At 44.8% G+C, this 23,570-nt stretch overlaps 1 protein-coding gene across 6 annotated transcripts in view; it reads right to left on the reverse strand.

Moving 5' to 3' along the window:
- Window positions 1-7,388: 7,388 nt before the first annotated feature.
- The window catches only part of LOC144510476 (uncharacterized), a 30,925-nt gene continuing 14,743 nt past the window's right edge, over window positions 7,389-23,570 (reverse strand). For 2 of the 6 annotated variants that reach the window (XM_078239931.1, XM_078239929.1), the window contains 2 exons: window positions 9,189-9,461; window positions 7,399-8,866 (listed from right to left, as the gene is read on the reverse strand). In XM_078239931.1, coding sequence (XP_078096057.1) covers window positions 7,754-8,512 — 759 coding nt within the window. In that variant the 5' untranslated portion in view covers window positions 8,513-8,866; window positions 9,189-9,461 and the 3' untranslated portion in view covers window positions 7,399-7,753. Of the gene's footprint in view, window positions 8,867-9,188; window positions 9,462-10,180; window positions 15,142-23,570 lie in introns of those variants that run through there. The other 4 variants (XM_078239932.1, XM_078239926.1, XM_078239930.1 and 1 more) reach the window with 4 other exon arrangements.

The following is a 23,570-nucleotide window of genomic DNA, read 5'->3' on the forward strand; positions in this document are numbered from 1 at the left end:
ACAGGCTTGCATGAAAAGGATTTGAGTATGTTTAGCGCGGTGCCTCCAAAAATATTATTGAGATAAACCTTAACAAGGTAAACGGAATAACAAAAAAATTTAATAACAAATATAATTAGCAGATATAAACAAGTAAAGAATCCCAACTGAAGATTTTCCAATTAACAGTTTCAACCTGAGAAATGTTCAGAATATCACCAAGCACTTTGAATTTTAAACGTTGGGGCCCATCCGTTGGTGCACATCTGAAGAAAACCACATTCTGTTACCGTTCCTGTCTGATAGTACTCACTTAACCCCGACACACACACAGTCCAGACGGGTCTACGAGAGGGAAGATGATGGAGCAAGCACACGAGGCAGAGGTGCCGCGAGCTATCTGTGTTGTAACGCAGGTCCAGTGCGCTGAAGGCTGTCCTCCTCGGCAGTCATGAAAAACCAAGCAGTTCTACCTGAGAAAGATTCACTTCGAACTGACTTTTTACTGCCTCTGAAAAGCTTCTCTTCAAAAAACGTGGCTGTCCCTCTTCTGCACACTCCCTCCTCAGCTCTGCAGCTGCTTCATTTCCTGGCGCCTTTTTTTTTCTTCCCGCCCCCAGAGCAATCCCATTGGCCCAGCCCACATCACTCAACCAACAGCATCCTGTTCACAGCATCCGCCCGGCAAACAGGACACTGAAACCCACAAGGGACAAAGAACACTGGTAAATGTCTTCCCCACAAATTTTCCTCAGTCCCTTACAGGATCTCTATAGGATCCCCCCTCAGCCTTCTAAATTCCAACGAATACAAACCCAATCTGCTCAGTCTCTCCTCATAGTCAACACCCCTCATCTCTGGTATCAACCTGGTGAACCTTCTCTGCACTCCCTCCAAGGCCAATATATCCTTCTGCAAATAAGTCTACAATGGTCTCATTAGCACAAAAAGTTAGTGTCTGTGGATTTTTCTTCAGAATCCCCCCAGATGATCGTGATCTGATCGTTTCCAAACTCCACTCCCAAATCTTCTCTCATCGTAATACATTCACTTCGTGGTTTGCATTCCAGAATCCACCCCACATTTTCCAAATGATACTTTTGGCAAGAGTTTCCACTTCACTTTTAATGGAATCCATAACGGGAATTTGTACTAACCCTTTTAGGTTCCTGTCTCGATTGCTGTTCAAATGGCCACAATTACTTTAACTTTCAAGTTCCAGATTCTTATTAAACTTACGTCAAATGTTTCAGCTATCTTTGAAGTCCTGCCCTTCACTTTAAATCTAGTTAAATGCAATTGTCTCTTTAACTCAGAGCCTCTTTATTTATTCTTCCTTGAGTTTCTTCTGAACAATACCTCAGTCTCTGTTCGCTTCACTTCAGTTTTCTGAAATCTTCTTTTTGTATCAGTTCCCTGGGTACTGGATTGTCTTGTTTCTTCTGAAGCCAGAGGCTTTGCAACTTCCTGTCCAGCTACTCCTGGCTGAGTTGAGAGAGAGCTGTTCACTGCTCCGTGACCCCTCTCCAACTGCCACTGGGTTCCAGCAGCAACTAAAGCACCCTAGTTGCTTAGCAACAATATTTATTCTATACACCATAACCCCCTCTATCACAATAGAATTCCAGCTGGGATTGAAACTAACCCCACACAGAAAGAACAGTACAGCACAGGAAACAGGCCCTTCGGCCCTCCAAGCCTGTGCCGCTCCTTGGTCCAACGAGACCAATCGTTTGTATCCCTCCATTCCCAGGCTGCTCATGTGACTATCCAGGTAAGTCTTAAACGATGTCAGCGTGCCTGCCTCCACCACCCTACTTGGCAGTGCATTCCAGGCCCCCACCACCCTCTGTGTAAAAAACGTCCCTCTGATATCCGAGTTATACTTCGCCCCTCTCAGCTTGAGCACGTGACCCCTCGTGATCGTCACCTCCGACCTGGGAAAAAGCTTCCCACTGTTCACCCTATCTATACCCTTCATAATCTTGTACACCTCTATTAGATCTCCCCTCATTCTCCGTCTTTCCAAGGAGAACAACCCCAGTCTACCTAATCTCTCCTCATAGCTAAGACCCTCCATACCAGGCAACATCCTGGTAAACCTTCTCTGCACTCTCTCTAACGCCTCCACGTCCTTCTGGTAGTGCGGCGACCAGAACTGGATGCAGTACTCCAAATGTGGCCTAACCAGCGTTGTATACAGCTGCATCATCAGACTCCAGCTTTTATACTCTATACCCCGTCCTATAAAGGCAAGCATACCATATGCCTTCTTCACCACCTTCTCCACCTGTGTTGCCACCTTCAAGGATTTGTGGACTTGCACACCTAGTGCAAACACACCTCTGTGTTTCTATACTCCTGATGACTCTGCCATTTATTGTATAACTCCTCCTTACATTATTTCTTTCAAAATGCATCACTTCGCATTTATCCGGATTAAACTCCATCTGTCACCTCTCCGCCCAATTTTCCAGCCTATCTATATCCTGCTGTATTGCCCGACAATGCTCTTCGCTATCCGCAAGTCCAGCCATCTTCGTGTCATCCGCAAACTTGCTGATTACACCAGTTACACCTTCTTCCAAATCATTTATATATATCTCAAATAGCAGAGGTCCCAGTACAGAGCCCTGCGGAACACGACTGGTCACAGACCTCCAGCCGGAAAAAGACCCTTCGACCACTACCCTCTGTCTCCTATGGCCAAGCCAGTTCTCCACCCATCTAGCCACTTCTCCTTGTATCCCATGAGCCTTAACCTTCTTAACCAACCTGCCATGTGGGACTTTGTCAAATGACTTACTGAAATCCATATAGACGACATCCACGGCCCTTCCTTCATCAACCGTTTTTGTCACTTCCTCAAAAAACTCCACCAAATTTGTAAGGCGCGACCTCCCTCTTACAAAACCATGCTGTCTGTCACTAATGAGATTGTTCCGTTCTAAATGCACATACATCCTGTCTTGTTCCGTTCTAAATGCACATACAAACATCTTTGTCCAGCCTGAAATCTAACTTTCAGGCACCAAAACATTAATTATACCGAGCTAAAACTAATTTCCAATGTTATACTTCAGTTATATAGAACATTAGTGTGACCACATCTGGAGTACTGTGTACATTATTACTGTAAGAAGTCTCACAACACCAGGTTAAAGTCCAACAGGTTTATTTGGTAGCAAATACCATAAGCTTTCAGAGCACTGCTCCTTCGTCAGATGGAGTGGAAATGTGCTCTCAAACAGTGCAAACAGACAAAATCAAGTTGCAGAATACTGATTAGAATGCAAATCCTACAGCCAGCCAGGTCTTGAAGGTACAGACAATGTGGGTGGAGGGAACATTAAACACTGGTTAAAGAAATGTGTATTGTCTCCAGACAGAACAGCTAGTGAGATTCTACAAGCCCAGGAGGCAAGCTGTGGGGGTTACTGATAATGTGACATAAATCCAACATCCCGGTTTAGGCCGTCCTCTTGTGTGCGGAACTTGGCTATCAGTTTCTGCTCAGCAACTCTGCGCTGTCGTGAAGGCCGCCTTGGAAAACGCTTACCTGAAGATCCAAGGCTGAATGCTCGTGACTGCTGAAGTGCTCCCCCACAGGAAGAGAACAGTCTTGCCTGGTGATTGTCGAGTGGTGTTCATTCATCCGTTGTCGTAGTGTCTGCATGGTTTCCCCAATGTACCATGCCTCGGGACATCCTTTCCTGCAGCGTATCAGGTAGACAATGTTGGCCGAGTTGCAAGAGTAGGTACCATGTACCTGGTAGATGGTGTTCTCACGTGAGATGATAGCATCCGTGTCGATGATCCGGCACGTCTTGCAGAGGTTGCTGTGGCAGGGTTGTGTGGTGTCGTGGTCACTGTTCTCCTGAAGGCTGGATAGTTTGCTGTGGACAATGGTCTGTTTGAGGTTGCGTGGTTGTTTGAAGGCAAGAAGTGGGGGTGTGGGGATGGCCTTGGCGAGATGTTCGTCTTCATCAATGACATGTTGAAGGCTCCAGAGGAGATGCCGTAGCTTCTCCGCTCCGGGGAAGTACTGGACAACGAAGGGTACTCTGTCCACTGTGTCCCGTGTTTGTCTTCTGAGGAGGTCGGTGCGGTTTTTCGCTGTGGCGCGTCGGAACTGTTGATCGATGAGTCGAGCGCCATATCCTGTTCTTATGAGGGCATCTTTCAGCGTCTGGAGGTGTCTGTTGCGATCCTCCTCATCTGTGCAGATCCTGTGTATTCGGAGGGCTTGTCCGTAGGGGATGGCTTCTTTAACGTGTTTAGGGTGGAAGCTGGAGAAGTGGAGCATCATGAGATTATCCATGGGCTTGCGGTACAGTGAGGTGCTGAGGTGACCGTCCTTGATGGAGATGTGTGTGTCCAAGAATGCAACCGATTCCGGAGAGTAGTCCATGGTGAGTCTGATGGTGGGATGGAACTTGTTGATGTCATCATATAGTTGTTTCAGTGATTGCTCACCATGACTCCAAAGGAAGAAAATATCATCGATGTATCTAGTGTATAGCATCGGTTTAAGGTCCTGTGCGGTGAAGAAGATTTCTTCACCGCACAGGACCTTCAACCGATGCTATACACTAGATACATCGATGATATTTTCTTCCTTTGGAGTCATGGTGAGCAATCACTGAAACAACTATATGATGACATCAACAAGTTCCATCCCACCATCAGACTCACCATGGACTACTCTCCGGAATCGGTTGCATTCTTGGACACACACATCTCCATTAAGGACGGTCACCTCAGCACCGCACTGTGCCGCAAGCCCACGGATAACCTCATGATGCTCCACTTCTCCAGCTTCCACCCTAAACACGTTAAAGAAGCCATCCCCTACGGACAAGCCCTCCGAATACACAGGATCTGCACAGATGAGGAGGATCGCAACAGACACCTCCAGACGCTGAAAGATGCCCTCATAAGAACAGGATATGGTGCTCGACTCATCGATCAACAGTTCCGACGCGCCACAGCGAAAAACCGCACCGACCTCCTCAGAAGACAAACACGGGACACAGTGGACAGAGTACCCTTCGTCGTCCAGTACTTCCCCGGAGCGGAGAAGCTACGGCATCTCCTCCGGAGCCTTCAACATGTCATTGATGAAGACGAACATCTCGCCAAGGCCACCCCCACACCCCCACTTCTTGCCTTCAAACAACCACACAACCTCAAACAGACCACTGTCCACAGCAAACTACCCAGCCTTCAGAACAGTGACCACAACACCACACAACCCTGCCACAGCAACCTCTGCATGATGTGCCGGATCATCGACACGGATGCCATCATCTCACGTGAGAACACCATCTACCAGGTACACGGTACCTACTCTTGCAACTCGGCCAACATTGTCTACCTGATACGCTGCAGGAAAGGATGTCCCGAGGCATGGTACATTGGGGAAACCATGCAGACACTACGACAACGGATGAATGAACACCGCTCAACAATCACCAGGCAAGACTGTTCTCTTCCTGTGGGGGAGCACTTCAGCAGTCACGGGCATTCAGCCTTGGATCTTCAGGTAAGCGTTCTCCAAGGCGGCCTTCACGACACACGACAGCACAGAGTCGCTGAGCAGAAACTGATAGCCAAGTTCCACACATGAGGACGGCCTAAACCGGGATGTTGGATTTATGTCACATTATCAGTAACCCCCACAGCTTGCCTCCTGGGCTTGTAGAATCTCACTAGCTGTTCTGTCTGGAGACAATACACATTTCTTTAACCTGTGTTTAATGTTCCCTCCACCCAAATTGTCTGTACCTTTAAGACCTGGCTGGCTGTAGGATTCGCATTCTAATCAGTATTCTGCAACTTGATTTTGTCTGTTTGCACTGTTTGAGAGCACATTTCCACTCCATCTGACGAAGGAGCAGTGCTCCGAAAGCTTATGGTATTTGCTACCAAATAAACCTGTTGGACTTTAACCTGGTGTTGTGAGACTTCTTACCGTGTTCACCCCAGTCCAACGCCGGCATCTCCACGTCATGTCTACATTATTCCTCCCATTGAAGGAGTGATGTGAATGCATCAGATGCAGTTCAGAGAAGGTTTACTACTCATAGCTGGAATTGGTGGGTGGTCTTATAAGGAATGATTGGACAGGCTGCGCTTGTATCCGAAGGAGTTTACAAGAGTTAGAGGCAACATGACTGAAACATATAAGTTCCTGAGGGACCTTGACAGGGTGGATGTGAAAAGGACGTTTCCTCTTGTGGGAGAATCGAGAGGCCAATGATTCAAAATAATGGTCACCCATTAAAGATAGGAGAGAACTTCTTTCTCTCAGAGGATGGTGAGTCGCTGGAACTCTCTTCCTCAAAGGGTAGTGGAAGCAGTGTCTGTGAATATTTTGCAGAGCTGGATAGATTTTTGATAAGCAAGGGGTGAAAAGTTATCGGGGGGTAAGCAGGAACATGGAGTTGAGGTTACAATCAGATCAGTTGTGCACGTATTGAATGGTGGAGCAGGCTTGAAGGGCCGAGTGGCCTACTCCTGCTCCTAATTTGTATGTGATCGCATCCTTTATAATAGATTGTAGCATTTTTCCTCCTATTGATGTCAGGCTAATGGTCTGTGGTTCCCCGTTTCCTCTCTCCCTCCTTAAACGTTTACCACCTTCCAATCTGCAGCAATCATTCCAGAATCTATAGAATTTGGAAAGATGACCACCAATGTATCCACTATCTCTACAGCCGCCTCTTTCAACTCTCCGGGATGTAAACCATCAGCTTTTTGGGATTTATTAACTTTCAACCCCATTAATTTCTCCAGTACCTTTTCACTAATACCTCATGCTCACTGCTCACTTGATTCTAGAGTGTTTTTGGGATGATTTCTGTATCTTCCTCCGTGAAGACAGACCCACATTGTTTAGTTTCTCTGCCATTTCCCTATTCCCCATTATAAACGCTCCTGTCTCTGCCTGAATTGGACCCACATTTGTCTTTGCTAATCTTTTCCTTCTCACACACCTATAGGAGCTTTTCCCGTCAGTTTTTGTTTCTTCTTGGTCCTCCTTTGCTGAATTCTAAAACAAGTCCCCAATCCTCAGGTTTACGACTATTTTGGCCACTTTATGAATCTCTTCCTTTGATCTCATGGAATCTTTAACTTTTCTTGTTAGCTACGGTTGCTTGATTTTTCCTGTTGGATTTTTGTTCCTTAAAAGAATCTATATTTAATGTCAATCTATGATAATTCCTTAAATTCTAGTGATTACCTGTCTACCATCATACCTTTTACTGTCGTTTCCCAATCTACCACAGCCAACTTGCTGTTCATACCTTGACAGTTTTCTTCTGTGAGTCACATGCAGATGAATTAAGCAAAGGAGCAATGCAACCATGAAAGAGTTAATAATCACACAATTTAAAAACCACATAAGCTCTCTGAGAAAAAACACAGATTTTTATTTTAAAGCAGTCTGTGACAAACTAAAAGGTTGAACATCAACAGCCCCTCAACAGAGCTCCACAAGGCATTTTCATGGCATGCTTTGGGAGACTTCCAAACAGAATTGTGGATAAAATATCTTTCAATTGCTAACACCATGTCATTCTGTGATCCTTGACAATACCGAAACCAGGTATTCGTAACGAGGCTCAAAGAGGCAAACTTGTGACACTGGCCAGTCCAGCAGAAAGAAACACTCCGACCCTCCCCATTGACCAACTGTGAGAATGAACAAAATGCAGTCCTGGATGTAACTGAGAGCAGAAACAATAACAGCAGAATCCAACCCCTGGAATCACTCGTGAACTTGTTGGTGTCTCAGCAGCTGGGACGAAACACTGAATCCCTTCCCACACACACAGCAGGTGAACGGCCTCTCTCCAGTGTGAATTCGCTGATGTGTCTGCAGGCTGGATAACTGAGTGAATCCCTTCCCACACTGAGAGCAGGTGAATGGTCTCTCCCCAGTGTGAACTCGCTGATGAATCTGCAGATTGAATAAGGTAGTGAATCCCTTCCCACACTGAGAGCAGGTGAATGGTTTCTCCCCAGTGTGAACTCGCTGGTGTGTCCGCAGGTTGGATAACTGCTTGAATCCCTTCCCACACTGACAGCAGGTGAATGGCCTTTCTTCAATATGACCTCGCTGGTGTCTCCGCAGGTTGGATAAGTCAGTGAATCCCTTCCCACACTGAGAGCAGGTGAATGGCCTCTCCCCAGTGTGAACTCGCTGGTGTGTCTGCAGGTTGGATAACTCCTTGAATCCTACCTCACATTGAGAACAGGTGAATGGCCTCTCCCCAGTGTGACCTCGCTGGTGTCTTTGCAGGTTGAATAACCGATTGAACCCTGTCCCACACACAGAGCAGGTGAATGGCCTCTCCCCAGTGTGGACTCGCTGGTGTTGCTGCAGGTGCGATAACCGAGTGAATCCCTTCCCACACTGAGGACAGGCAAATGGCCTATCCCCAGTATGATTGCGTCGGTGTGTTTCCAGCAGAGACGGGGTTCTGTATTCCTTTCCACAGTCCTTACATTTCCATGGTTTCTTCATGTTTTGCGTCTCCTTGTGTCTCTCCAGGGTGCACTATCAGTAGAAGCCCTGTCCACACAAAGAATACGTGTACAGTTTTTCCCCGCTGTGAATGCTGCAATATTTATTCAATCTGTAAATGGTTAAAACTTTTTCCGCAGTCAGTGCACTGGAACACTCTCACTTGGGTGTGTGTGTCTTGGTGCTTTTCCAGTCACAATGGTGTTTAAAGTCTTCTGAAGCAGACAGAACAGAGAAACATTTCTCCTTCTAGATTCAAATCTGATGATGCTCAGTTGTCAAGGAATCAAGTGACTATCATGTCTGAATGTGAGGATTTAGATCACTGTCTGTAATTCCGCCTCTTCTAATATCCTGTAAAAGCAATTTACAAAATACATCAATGGCAGTACAGGATAGAAATTCAGAACAGACAATTCTAGTTTCCTTGGAAGATTCTTTCCCCTCTCATTCCCAAAAGCTGTAAATCTCCATCCCACACATTCTCCATTCTCACTCTGCTGTATCTAATATTCAGCCTCCCAATTCTCCTGAAGGTGCTGATTTAGGTTGATTGACAGATCCATGCTCACTGCTTCCTGTCCTGGACACAGAGATCAGAACAAATAGGAGCTGATTCAGCCATTTGGCCCATCAAACTGCCTCAACCATTCAATGGGATCATTGGCTGACCTACCTCAGCACCAGCTTCCCACAGTCGTCTTCATATTCCTTGATGTCTTCAATATCTAGAAATCTATCAGTCTCTCTTTTGAAAATTCTTGATGCTGAGGCTCCACAGCCCTCTGGGGTAGAAAATTCCAAAAGTTTCATCTTTGAGTGAAGAAATCCCTCCTCATCTTAGTATTCTCTCCATTCTCCTGCCTGTTCCCCAGAACACTTGTCAATCAAAATAATCTGCCCATCTCAGCCTTGAAAATGTTCAATCATCCTCAGTCTCCACTGATACCTGTGGAACAGAAATCCAAGATGAACAATTCTCTGAATGATGAGAGGAATAGAAATATATAATGTAGCAACAGTACGATAGTAAAAGACTGGAAATAATAAATATACTTTTTTACAGAACCATAAAAATATATCTAATCTGTACCATATAACAACACTAGACATCTCTCTCTCTCCAAATTAATTTACTGTCCCTTTAAATCATAGAATACCTACAGTGAAGAAAGAGGCCATTCGGCCCATCGAATCTACACCGACAACAATCCCACCCAGGGTAACCCCACCTACTTAACCTGCTAGTCCCCTGACACTATGGTGAATTTAGCATGGCCGATCAACCGAACCCGCACATCTTTGGACTATGGGAGGAAACCGGAGCACCCGGAGGAAACCCACGCTGACACGGGAAGAATGTGCAAACTCCATCCCTGGCACTGTGAGGCAGTAATGCTAACCACTGTGCTGCCTTAAATGTCAGCCATTTCCTGGGGAAACCAGCCTTTAATTGTGAACATTAGGAAAGAGACCATCCTTTTAGCCAGACAAATAAATGTGTTAAGCTGAGGGAGTAAAGGATGTCAATGAGACCTGGGCCAACCTTTCCAGAGTCTGTACCCTCCCTGGATTCACTTCCTTTCCATTCAGTTGCTGCAAGTTCACAATTTCTCCCAGAATGAGAAAAGAAATGGAAAGGAGGAGTAAAGAAAGTGTTTTACTCACAGATGTTGGAGACAGGAGAAAGTTTGAGTCTGTCTGAAGCTCAATCTTCATTCACACAAAGCCTGCGCTCTGATTGCCTGGAGGACCAGAGTCCTTCTGGTCCTCCAACTCTGTCCATTGGTCAATACCTCAGTCTGAAGATCAGGGGATGGGCTCTGCCCTGCACCTGCACATTTCCCCCTCTCCCATGGACATGCGCAGTCCCAGGCTTCCTGTCTGTGTGGCGGATAGAGCTGTTTCCCCAGCGCGGGGGAGTTTGGAAGCTGCGGCCGCCATTACCCATCCAGATCCCAGTCTGGGTCTGGGATGGAAAGTGGGGGTGGGATGGCATGTTCCTATCCAGTTCGGTAGGGGGAGTCCTGAATTCAGGAACTGAGGCGCCTCAGCTCATGACCTTGTCCAACAGGTATGAGGTACTTGCTCCCCGTGTGGATGAAGAAAAGGGCTGTCGGGAGGATGAGCTAGTCGATCACTGCACCGTGGTACAGGAGGCCATTCAAGAGGGGGAAGCAAAAAGACAAGTGGTAGTTGCAGGGGATTCTATAATTAGGGGGATTGATAGCATTCTTTGTAAGCCAGATCGTGAGTCCCGCATGCTATGTTGCCTGCCCGGCGCCAGGGTGAGGGACATCTCTGATCAGCTTGAAAGGATATTGGAGTAGGAGGGGGAGGATCCAATTGTGTGATCCATGTTGGGACAAACAACATAGGCAAGACTAGGAAAGAAGATCTGTTTGGGAAGTATCAATTGTCCCATTGGGAAGACGCAGCATGGGGTCATGTTTGACTAATTTGGTGGAATTCTTTGAGAACATTACATGTGCAGTGGACAATGGGGGACCTGTGGATGTGGTGTATCTGGATTTCCAGAAGGCATTGGACAAGGTGACACACGAAAGGCTGCTGCATAAGGTGCACGGTGTTACGGGTAACGTATTAGCATGGATAGAGGATTGGTTAACTAACAGAAGGCAAAGGGTGGGGGTAAATGGGTGCTTTTCTGGTTGGTGATCAGTGACTTGTGGTGTGCCTCAGGGATCAGTGTTGGGACTGCAATTGTTTACAATTTACATAGATGATTTGGAGTTGGGGACCAAGTGTAGTGTGTCAAAATTCGCAGATGACACTAAGATGAGTGGCAGAGCAAAGTGTGCAGAGGATGCTGAAAGTCTGCAAAAGGATATAGATAGTCGAAGTGAGTGGGCAAGGGTCTGGCAGATGGAGTATATTGCTGGTAAATGTGAGGTAACCTGTTTTGGTTGCAGTAACAGCAAAATGGACTATTACTTAAATGGTGAAAAATTGCAGCATGCCTCTGTGCAGAGGGACCTGGGTGTCCTTGTGCATGAATCACAAAAAGTTGGTTTGTAGGTGCAGCAGGTAATTAAGAAGGCAAATGGAATTTTTGTCCTTGATTGCTAGAGGGATGGGGTTTAAAAACAGCGAGGTTATGTTGCAGTTGTATAAGATGCTGGTGAGGCCACGCCTGAAGTACTGTGTAGAGTTTTGGTCTCCTTACTTGAGAAAGGATATACTGGCACTGGAGGGGTGCAGAGGAGATTCACTGGGTTGATTCCGAGTTGAGAGGGTTGGCTTATGAGGAGAGACTGAGTAGACTGGGGCTATAACTCATTGGAATTCAGAAGAATGAGGGGAGATCTTATAGAAACATAAGATTATGAAGGGAATAGACAAGATAGAAGCAGGGAAGTTGTTTCCACTGGCAGGTGAAACTAGAATGAGGGGACGTGGCCTCAAAATAAGGGGGAGCAGATTTAGGACTGAGTTGAGGAGGAACGTCTTCACACAAAGTGTTGTGAATCTATGGAATTCCCTGCCTAATGAAGCAGTTGAGGCTACCTCATTGAATGTTTTTAAGGCAAGGATAGATAAATCTTTGAACAGTAAAGGAATAAAGGGTTATGGTGAGCGGGTGGGTAAGTGGAGCTGGGTCCATGAAAAGATCAGCCATGATCTTATTGAATGGCGGAGCAGGCTCGAGGGGCCAGATGGCCTACTCTTGCTCCTAGTTCTTATGTTATGTGCATTCTGGCTTCATATCTGTTTCTGCTGTTGTTAAAATTCCCTGTTGAATGGGCTAGAGTTTAATATCCCACATCAATTCCAAATACATGTTGCAGTTTGTCAAGTTCTGGATGCCATTAAGAGGTACAGGTACGTTTTAAGCCGAGTGATAAAGAAGGAGAGAGAAGTGGATGGGGTTAAGGGAAGGAATTCCAGAGCTCTGGAACTTGGCAATTGAAAGTTGTCCACAAACTTGAACCCATGCACGACCTTCAGACTCAGAGGTGAGAGTCTGAGACTGACTGAGGCATGGTGTTCCAGGAAGTGATGCGAAGTCTCAGTTGCTTCATCCTTTCTCCGTCCTTTACCCTCTTCCAGGATCAGCAAATCCAGCTGAGAAACTGCAACTATTAAAAGGGACAAAAAAAGTTCTGAAAATGTGGAACTCGCTCAAACACTATGGTTGAGTTGAAAAGTATCGATGTAGGTAAGGGGGAGCGGGATAAACACGTGAGGATAGAAGGTATTGCTTGATGAATTAAAGTGAGCGGAAATTTGTGTACAGTAATAATGATGTGGAGATGCCGGCGTTGGACTGGGGTAAACACAGTAAGAAGTTTAACAACACCAGGTTAAAGTCCAACAGGTTTATTTGGTAGCAAAAGCCACACAAGCTTTCGGAGCTGCAAGCCCCTTCTTCAGGTGAGTCACCTGAAACTGAGGTACTCACCTGAAGAAGGGGCTTGCAGCTCCGAAAGCTTGTGTGGCTTTTGCTACCAAATAAACCTGTTGGACTTTAACCTGGTGTTGTTAAACTTCTTACAGTAATAATGACAGGGACTGAATGGCCTGGTTCTGTGGTGTCCATTCTGGGTGAAGAACCTTACATCATAAAACATGGTCCACCCTCTCAGCCAAATAAATTTTTTTTGAAGATTAGGCTTTTATTTTTTAGCATTTGCGTAGGGATCTTAATGTACAAACAAAACACACGTATAAATATTGAAATAGCCAGAAATCCAAGCTTAGTGGCTACAGATCAGGAAATGACCAAGTCAAAGCCTGTTCAGAATGCAGCAGGGCTGAATGCAGCAGGGGTGGCAGAAAGGACATTTGATGAGGACTCGTCTACTGAGGTAGTTTGGGCTGAGGTTAGAAACAGGAAAGAAGAGGTCACCCTGTTGGGAGTTTTTTATAGACCTCCGAAAAGTTCCAGAGATGTAGAGGAAAGGATTGCAAAGATGATTCTGGATAGGAGCAAAAGTAACAGGGTAGTTGTTATGGAGGACTTTAACTTTACAAATATTGACTGGAAAAGTGATAGTTCGAGTACTTGAGAGGGGTCAGTTTTTGTCCAATGTGAGCAGGAAGGCTTCCTGACACAGTATGTAGATAGACCAACAAGAGGCGAGGCCACATTGGATTTGGTACTGGGTAATGAACCAGGCCAGGTGTTAGATTTGGAGGTAGGTGAGCACTTTGGTGATAGTGACCGCAATTCGATTACGTTTACCTGAGCAATGAAAAGGGATAGGTATATTCCGAAGGGCAAGAGTTATAGCTGGGGGAAAGGAAATTATGATGTCATTAGGCGAGATTTAGGTGGCATAGGTTGGGGAAGGAAACTGCAGGGGATGGGCACAATTGTAATGTGGCGCTTGTTCAAGGAACAGCTACGACACGTCCTCGGTAAATATGTACCTGTCAGGCAGGGAGGAAGTAGTCGTGTGAGGGAACCGTGGTTTACTAAAGAGGTTGAATCTCCTGTGAAGAGGAAGGAGGAGACTTATGTTCAGATGAGACGTGAAGGCTCAGTGAGGGCGGTTGAGAGTTATAAGTTAGCCAGGAAGGACCTAAAGAAAGAGTTAAGAGCCAGGAGGGGACATGAGAAGTCTTTGGCAGGTAGGATCAAGGAAAACCCTAAAGCTTTCTATAGGTATGTCAGGAGTAAAAGAATGACTAGGGTAAGATTAGGGCCAGTCAAGGACAGCAGGGGAGAAGTTGTGCGTGGAGTCTGAAGAGATAGGAGAGGCACTAAATAAATATTTTTTGTCGGTATTCACACAGGAGAGGGACAGTGTTGTCAAGGGGAGTACTGAGATGCAGGCTGTTGGACTGGATGGGATTGAGGTACATAAGGAGGAGGTGTTAGCAATTCTGGAAAGGGTAAAAATAGATAAGTCCCCTGGGCCGGATGGGATTTATTCAAGGATTCTCTGGGAGGCTAGAGAGGAGATTGCAGAGCCTTTGGCTGTGATCTTTGTGTCGTCATTGTCTACAGGAACAGTGCCAGAAGACTGGAGGATAGCAAATGTTGTCCCCTTGTTCAAGAAGGGGAGTAGGGACAACCCTGGTAATTATAGACCGGTGAGCCTTACTTCTGTTGTGGGCAAAGTTTTGGAAAGGATTATAAGAGATAGAATTTATCATCTAGAAAGGAATAATTTGATTAGGTATAGTCAGCACGGTTTTGTGAAGGGTAGGTCGTGCCTCACAAACCTTATTGAGTTCTTTGAGAAGGTGACCAAAGAGGTGGATGAGGGTAAAGCGGTTGATGTGGTGTATATGGATTTCAGCAAAGCGTTTGATAAGGTTCCCCATGGTAAGCTTTTGCAGAAAATACGGACACATGGGATTGAGGGTGATTTCGTGGTTTGGATCAGGAATTGGCTCGCTGCAAGAAAACAGAGGGTGGTGGTTGATGGGAAATGTTCATCCTGGAGTTCAGTTACTAGTGGTGTACTGCAAGGATCTGTTTTGGGGCCACTGCTGTTTGTCATTTTTATAAATGACCTGGATGAGGGCGTAGAAGGATGGATCAGTAAATTTGCGGATTACACTAAAGTCGGTGGTGTTGTAGACAGTGCGGAGGGAAGTGGCAGGTTACAGAGGGACATAGATAAGCTGCAGAGCTGGGCTGAGAGGAGGCAAATGGAGTTTAATGCGGAGAAGTGTGAGGTGATTCACTTTGGAAGGAGTAACAGGATTACAGAGTACTGGGCTAATGGTAAGATACTTGGTAGTGTGGATGAACAGAGGGATCTGGGTGTCCATGTGCATAGATCCTTGAAAGTTGGCACCCAGGTTGATTGGGTTGTTAAGAAGGCATACGGTGTGTCAGCTTTTATTGGTAGAGGGATTGAGTTTTGGAGCCATGAGGTCATGCTGCAACTGTACAAAACTCTGGTGCGGCCGCACTTGGAGTATTGCGTACAGTTCTGGTCGCCGCATTGTAGGAAAGATGTGGAAGCGTTGGAAAGGGTGCAGAGGAGATTTACCAGGATGCTGCCTGGTATGGTGGGAAGATCGTATGAGGAAAGGCTGAGGGACTTGAGGTTGTTTTCGTTAGAGAGAAGAAGGTTAAGAGGTGACTTAATAGAGGCATATAAGATGATCAGAGGATTAGATAGGGTGGATAGTGAGAGCCTTTTTCCTCGGATGGTGATGGCTAACACGAGGGAACATAGCTTTAAATTGAGGGGTGATAGATATAGGACAGATGTCAGAGGTAGGTTCTTTACTCAGAGAGTAATAAGGGCGTGGAATGCCCTGCCTACAGCAGTAGTGGACTCGTCAACATTAAGAGCATTCAAATGGTTATTATGGATGATATTGGAATAGTGTAGATGAGAGGGGCTTTAGATTGGTTTCACCGGTCGGCGCAACATCGAGGGCTGAAGTTCTGTACTGCACTGTAATGTTCTATGATGATATTGAGCTAAAAGAAGCCAAGGGACTCAACAAAAAGGTTCACATACAAACACACCCCGAGCTGAAGAGGTTTACATACATACAGACATTGAGCGAAACAGATTTACATCCACACAGACCCCGAGTTAAAGAGGCTTACATCCACACAGACCCCGAGCTAAAGAGATTTACATACACACAGACCCCGAGCTAAAGACGTTTACATACACACATTGAGTTAACGACGTTTACATACAGACAGAGCCCGAGCTAAAGAGATTAATATACACACAAACATTGAGCTAAAGAGGTTTACATACACACAGACCCCGAGCTAAAGAGGTTTACATACACACAGACATTGAGCTAAAGAGGTTTACATACACACAGACATTGAGCTAAAGAGATTTACATACACACAGACATTGAGCTAAAGAGATTTACATACACACTGATATTGAGCTAAAGAGATTTACATACACACTGATATTGAGCTAAAGAGATTTACATACACACAGACCCCGCGCGAAAGAGATTTACGTACACACAGACCGCGAGCAAAAGAGATTTATACACCCACAGACATTGAGCTGAAGAGATTTACATACACACAGACATTGAGCTGAAGAGATTTACATACACACTGACATTGATCTAAAGAGACTTACATACACACAGACATTGAGCTGAAGAGATTTACATACACACAGGCATTGAGCTGAAGAGATTTACATTCACAGACATTGAGCTAAAGAGGTTTACATACACACTGATATTGAGCTAAAGAGATTTTCAAAAACATAGACCCCGAGCTAAAGAGGTTAACAGACACACAGACATTGAGCTAAAGAGGTATACATCCACACAGACCCAGAGGTCAAGAGATTTACATACACACTGATATTGAGCTAAAGAGATTTACGTACACACAGATATTGAGCTAAAGAGGTTTGCAAAAACATAGACCCCGAGCTAAAGAGGTTAACAGACACACAGACCCTGAGCTCAAGAGATTTACATACACACAAACCGAGCTCGAGGTTTACATACACTGATATTGAGCTAAAGAGATTTGCAAAAACATAGACCCCGAGCTAAAGAGGTTTACATACACACAGACATTGAGCTAAAGAGGTTTACATACACACTGACATTGAGCTAAAGAGGTTTACATACACACTGACATTGAGCTAAAGAGATTTACATACACACAGACCCGGAGTTAAAGAGGTTTCCATACACACAGACATTGAGCTAAAGAGGTTTACATACACACAGACATTGAGCTAAAGAGGTTTACATATACACTGACACTAAGCTAAAGAGACTTACATACACACTGATATTGAGCTAAAGAGCTTTACATACACACAGACCCGGAGTTAAAGAGATTTACATACACACTGACATTGAGCTAAAGAGGTTTACATACACACTGACATTGAGCTAAAGAGATTTACATACACACTGACATTGAGCTAAAGAGGTTTACATACACACTGACATTGAGCTAAAGAGATTTACATACACACAGACCCGGAGTTAAAGAGATTTACATACACACAGACATTGAGCTAAAGAGGTTTCCATACACACAGACATTGAGCTAAAGAGGTTTACATATACACTGACACTAAGCTAAAGAGACTTACATACACACTGATATTGAGCTAAAGAGCTTTACATACACACAGACCCGGAGTTAAAGAGATTTACATACACACAGACATTGAGCTAAAGAGGTTTACATACACACAGACATTGAGCTGAAGAGATTTGCATACACACAGACATTGAGCTGAAGAGATTTACATACACACAGACCCCGAGCTAAAGAGGTATACATCCACACAGACCCAGAGGTCAAGAGATTTACATACACACAGACATTGAGCTAAAGATATTTAGATATACACAGACCGTGAGCTAAAGGGGTTTACATACACACAGACATTGAGCTAAAGAGGTATACATACACACAGACCCTGAGTTGAGGAGGTTTACACATACACAGACATTGAGCTAAAGAGATTTACATATACACTGACATTGAGCTAAAGAGGTTTACATACACACTGACATTGAGCTAAAGAGATTTACATACGCACAGACCCTGAGTTAAAGAGATTTACATCCACACACACCCACAGCTCAAGAGATTTACATACACACAGACCTCGAGCTAAAGAGCTTTACATACACACAGACCCGGAGTTAAAGAGATTTACATACACACAGACATTGAGCTGAAGAGATTTACATACACACACACATTGAGCTGAAGTGATTTACAGACACACAGATCCTGGTAAGGATGTAAATGGAAAGTGGGAAGCCTTCAAAGGAGAAATTTTGAGAGTGCAGAGTTTGTATGTTCCTGTCAGGATTAAAGGCAAAGTAAATAGGAATAAGGATCCTTGGTTCTCAAGGGAGATTGTCACACTGAATAAGAGGAAGAGACAGTTGTATGAAATGTACAAGCAGCAAGGAACAGATCAGATGCTCGAGGAGTATAAAAAGTGCAAGAAGCTACTTAAGAGGGAAATCAGGACGGCTAAAAGAAGACATGAGATTGCTTTGGCAGACAGAGTGAAGGAAAATCCAAAGAGCTTCTATAGGTATGTTCGGGGCAAAAGGATAGTGAGGGATAAAATTGGTCCTCTTGAAGACCAGAGTGGTAGACTGTGTATGGAACCAAAAGAGATGGGGGAGATACTAAATGTTTTTTTTGCATCCGTATTTACTGAGGAAACGGGCATGGAGTCTACGGAAATAGGGCAAACAGGTAGGGGGGTCATGGAACCTTTACAGATTAAAGGGGAGGAGGTGCTCGCTGTCTTGAGGCAAATCAGAGTGGATAAATCCCCAGGACCAGACAGGGTATTCCCACGGACCTTGAGGGAAGCTAGTGTTGAACTTGCAGGGGCCCTGGCAGACATATTTAAAATGTCAGTATTCACGGGGGAGGTGCCGGATGATTGGAGGGTGGCTCATGTTGTTCCGTTGTTTAAAAAAGGTTCCAAAAGAAATACGGGAAATTATAGGCCAGTAAGTTTGACGTCGGTGGTGGGCAAGTTATTGAAAGGTGTGATAAGGGATAGGATCTACAAATGTTTGGATAGACAGGGACTTATTAGGGAGAGTCAACATGACTTTGTGCGTGGTAGGTCCTGTTTGACCAATCTATTAGAGTTTTTCGAGGAGGTTACCAGGAAAGTGGATGAAGGGAAGGCGGTGGATGTTGTCTACCTGGATTTCAGCAAGGCCTTTGACAAGGTCCCTCATGGGAGGTTAGTTAGGAAGGTTCAGTCGCTAGGTATACATGGGGAGGTAGTAAATTAGATTAGACTCTGGCTCAATGGAAGAAATGATGGGGCGGCACAGTAGCGCAGTGGTTAGCACTGCTGCTTCACAACTCCAGAGTCCCGGGTTCGATTCCCGGCTCGGGTCACTGTCTGTGTCGAGTTTGCACATTCTCCTCGTGTCTGCGTGGGTTTCCTCCGGGTGCTCCGGTTTCCTCCCACAGTCCAAAGATGTGCGGGTTAGGTTGATTGGCCAGGTTAAAAATTGCCCCTTAGAATCCTAAGATGAGTAGGTTAGAGGGATTAGTGGGTAAATATATGGGGGTAGGGCCTGGGTGGGATTGTGGTCGGTGCAGACTCGATGGGCCGAATGGCCTCCTTCTGCACTGTAGGGTTTCTATGATTTCTATGTGGAGATGCCAGCGTTGGACTGGGGTAAGCACAGTAAGAAGTCTCAACACCAGGTTAAAGTCCAACAGGTTTATTTGGTAGCAAATACCATAAGCTTTCGGAGCAATGCTCCTTCGTCAGATGGAGTGACGAAGGAGCATTGCTCCAAAAGCTTATGGTATTTGCTACCAAATAAACCTGTTGGACTTTAACCTGGTGTTGTGAGACTTCTCAATGGAAGAAGCCAGAGACTGGTTGTGGAGGATTGCTTCTCTGAGTGGAGGCCTGTGACTAGTGGTGTGCCGCAGGGATCGGTGTTGGGTCCATTGTTGTTTGTCATCGATATCAATGATCTGGATGATAATGTGGTAAATTGCATCAGCAAGTTTGCTGATGATACAAAGATTGGAGGTGTCGTGGACAGTGAGGAATGTTTTCAAAGCTTGCAGAGGGATTTGGACCAACTAGAAAAATGGCAAATGGAATTTAACGCAGACAAGTGTGAGATATTGCACTTTGGAAGGACAAACCAAAGTAGAGGGTAAATGGTAGGACTCTGAAGAGTGCAGTTGAACAGAGGGATCTGGGAATACAGGTACAGAATTCCCTAAAAGTGACGTCACAGATGGATAGGGTCGTAAAGAGTGCCTTTGGTACATTGGCCTTTATAAATCGGAGTATCGAGTATAAAAGCTGGAGTGTTATGGTAAGGTTATATAAGGCATTGGTGAGGCCGAATTTGGAGTATTGTGTACAGTTTTGGTCACCTAGTTTGAGGAAGGATGTAAATAAGGTTGAAAGAGTGCAGAGAAGGTTCACAAGGATGTTGCCGGGACTTGAGAAGCTGAATTACAGAGAGAGATTGAATTGGTTGGGACTTTATTCCCTGGAGCGTAGAAGATTGAGGGGAGATTTGATAGAGGTGTATAAGATTTTGATGGGTATAGATAGAGTGAATGCAAGCAGGCTTTTTCCGCTGAGGCGAGGGGAGAAAAGAACCAGAGGGCATGGGTTAAGGGTGAAAGGAGAAAAGTTTAAAGGGAATATTAAGGGGGGCTTCTTCACGCAGAGAGTGGTGGGAGTGTGGAATGAGCTGCCGGATAAAGTGGCACTTTTAACATTTAAGAAAAACTTGGACGGGTTCATGGATGAGAGGGGTGTGGAGGGACATGGTCCAAGTGCAGGTCAGTGGGCAAAAAATGGTTCGGCACAGACAAGAAGGGCCAAAAGGCCTCTTTCTGAGCTGTAATTTTCTATGGTTCTATGACCCCGAGGTAAAGAGGTTTGCATCCACACAGACCCTGATCTAACGAGATTTACATACACAAAGACCCCGAGCTAAAGAGGTTTACATACACACAGAGCCTGAGTTAGAGATTTACAGACACACAGACCCCGCGCTAAAGAGATTGATATTCACACAGACATTGAGCTAAAGAGCTTTACATACACAGACATTGAGATAAAGAGCGTTATAGACACACATTGAGCTAAAGAGGTTTCCATACACGCAGACATTGAGCAAAAGAGATTTGTGTACACACAGACCTCGAGCTAAAGACATTTATATTCACACAGACATTGAGCTAAAGAGGTTCACATACAGACAGACCCCGAGCTAAAGAGGTTTACATACACACAGACATTGAGCTAAAGAGGTTTCCATACACGCAGACATTGAGCTCAAGAGGTTTACATACACACAGACCCAGAGCTAAAGAGGTTTACATCCACACAGACCGAGTTAAAGAGATTACCATACACACAGACATTGAGCTAAAGAGGTTTACATACACACAGACCCCCAGCTAAAGAGGTATACATCCACACAGACCCAGAGGTCAAGAGATTTACATACACACAGACATTGAGCTGAAGATATTTAGATATACACAGACCGTGAGCTGAAGAGATTTAGATACACACTGACTGTGAGCTAAAGAGGTTTACATACATACAGTCATTGAGCTAAAGGGGTTTACATCCACACAAACCCCGAGCTCAAGAGGTTTGCATCCACACAGACCCTGAGTTAAAGAGATATACATATACACAGACATTGAGCTAAAGAGCTTTACATATGCACAGACATGGAGCTGAAGAGGGTTACAGACACATAGACATTGAGCAAAAGAGGTTTCCATACACGCAGACATTGAGCTAAAGAGGTCTACATACACACAGACCCTGAGCTCAAGAGGTTTGCATCCACACAGACCCTGAGTTAAAGAGATATACATACACACAGACATTGAGCTAAAGAGAGTTACATACACGCAGAGATTGAGTTAAAGAGATTTACATACACACAGACCCCGAGCTATCGAGCTTTACATACACACTGACATTGAGCTAGTCATTTAGATACACACAGACCGTGAGCTAAAAACTTTTACATACACACAGACCCCGAGCTAAAGGGATTTACATACACACAAACATTGAGCAAAGGAGATTTACAGACACACAGACCGTGAGCTAAAGAGGTTTACATACACACAGACCCCGAGCTAAGGAGGTTTACATACACACAGACATTGAGTTAAAGATATTTAGATATACACAGACCGTAAGCTAAAGGGGTTTACATACACACAGACATTGAGGTAAAGAGGTTGACATACACACAGACCCTGAGTTAAAGAGATTTACATACACACAGACATTGAGCTAAAGAGATTTGCGAAAACATAGACCCCGAGCTAAAGAGGTTTACATACACACAAAGACGGAGCTGAAGAGGGTTACAGACACACAGACATTGAGCTAAAGAGGTTTACATCCACACAGACCCAGAGGTCAAGAGATTTACATACACACAGACCCCGAGCTAAGGAGGTTTACGGACACACAGACATTGAGCTAAAGAGGTTTGCATACACACAGACCCCAAGTTAAAGAGATTTACAGACACATAGACCCCGAGCTAAAGAGGTTTACATGTACACAGACATTGAGCTAAAGAGGTTTACATACACACTGACCTCGAGCTATAGAGCTTTACATCCACACTGACATTGAGCTAAAGACATTTAGATATACACAGACCGTGAGCTAAAGGGGTTTACATGCACACAGACATTGAGCTAAAGAGGTTTACATCCACACTGACCCAGAGGTAAAGAGATTTACATACAGACATACATTGAGTTAAAGACATTTACATACACAAGAGATTGAGCTAAAGAGATTTGCGAAAACATAGACCCCGAACTAAAGAGGTTTACATACACACAGACATTGAGCTAAAGACATTTAGATATACACAGACCGTGAGCTAAAGGGGTTTACATACACACTGACCCAGAGGTAAAGAGATTTACGTACACACAGACCCTGAGTTAAAGAGATTTACATACACACAGAGATTGAGCTAAAGAGATTTGCGAAAACATAGACCCCGAGCTAAAGAGGTTTGCATACGCACAGTCATGGAGCTGAAGAGGGTTACAGACACACAGACATTGAGCTAAAGAGATTTCCATACACGCAGACATTGAGCTGAAGAGGTTTACATACACACAAACCCCGAGCTAAAGAGGTTTACATACACACAGACATTGAGCTGAAGGGGTTTACATACACACAAACCCCGAGCTAAAGAGGTTTACATACACACAGACATTGAGCTGAAGGGGTTTACATATGTATAGACCCTGAACCTATTATAATTATTTTTGGAAAGGACTCTGAATGAGTGCAGTTATGTAATTCTAGTCCATTTCGAAAAAAAAAAGTGTGCTCTTCAAACTCATATTGGAACAAATCACGAGATGTTTGTAGTTGAATTGAATGCCTTGGCTCCTCACTCAGACACCTGACTGAGACAAGGAATTGACTGGACAATAGCTGGAAGAAATGAGCTGAAACGTTCTTCTGGGAGTGAAACTGTTTCTCTTTTACCTGGAACGGACTATGTCAGAGTTAAATGTAATACCAGGCTAAATTACATTGAACATACAGCACAGAAGCAGGCCATTCAG

The sequence above is a fragment of the Mustelus asterias genome, chromosome 23, assembly GCF_964213995.1.
Source record: "Mustelus asterias chromosome 23, sMusAst1.hap1.1, whole genome shotgun sequence".
Classification (NCBI taxonomy): domain Eukaryota; kingdom Metazoa; phylum Chordata; class Chondrichthyes; order Carcharhiniformes; family Triakidae; genus Mustelus; species Mustelus asterias.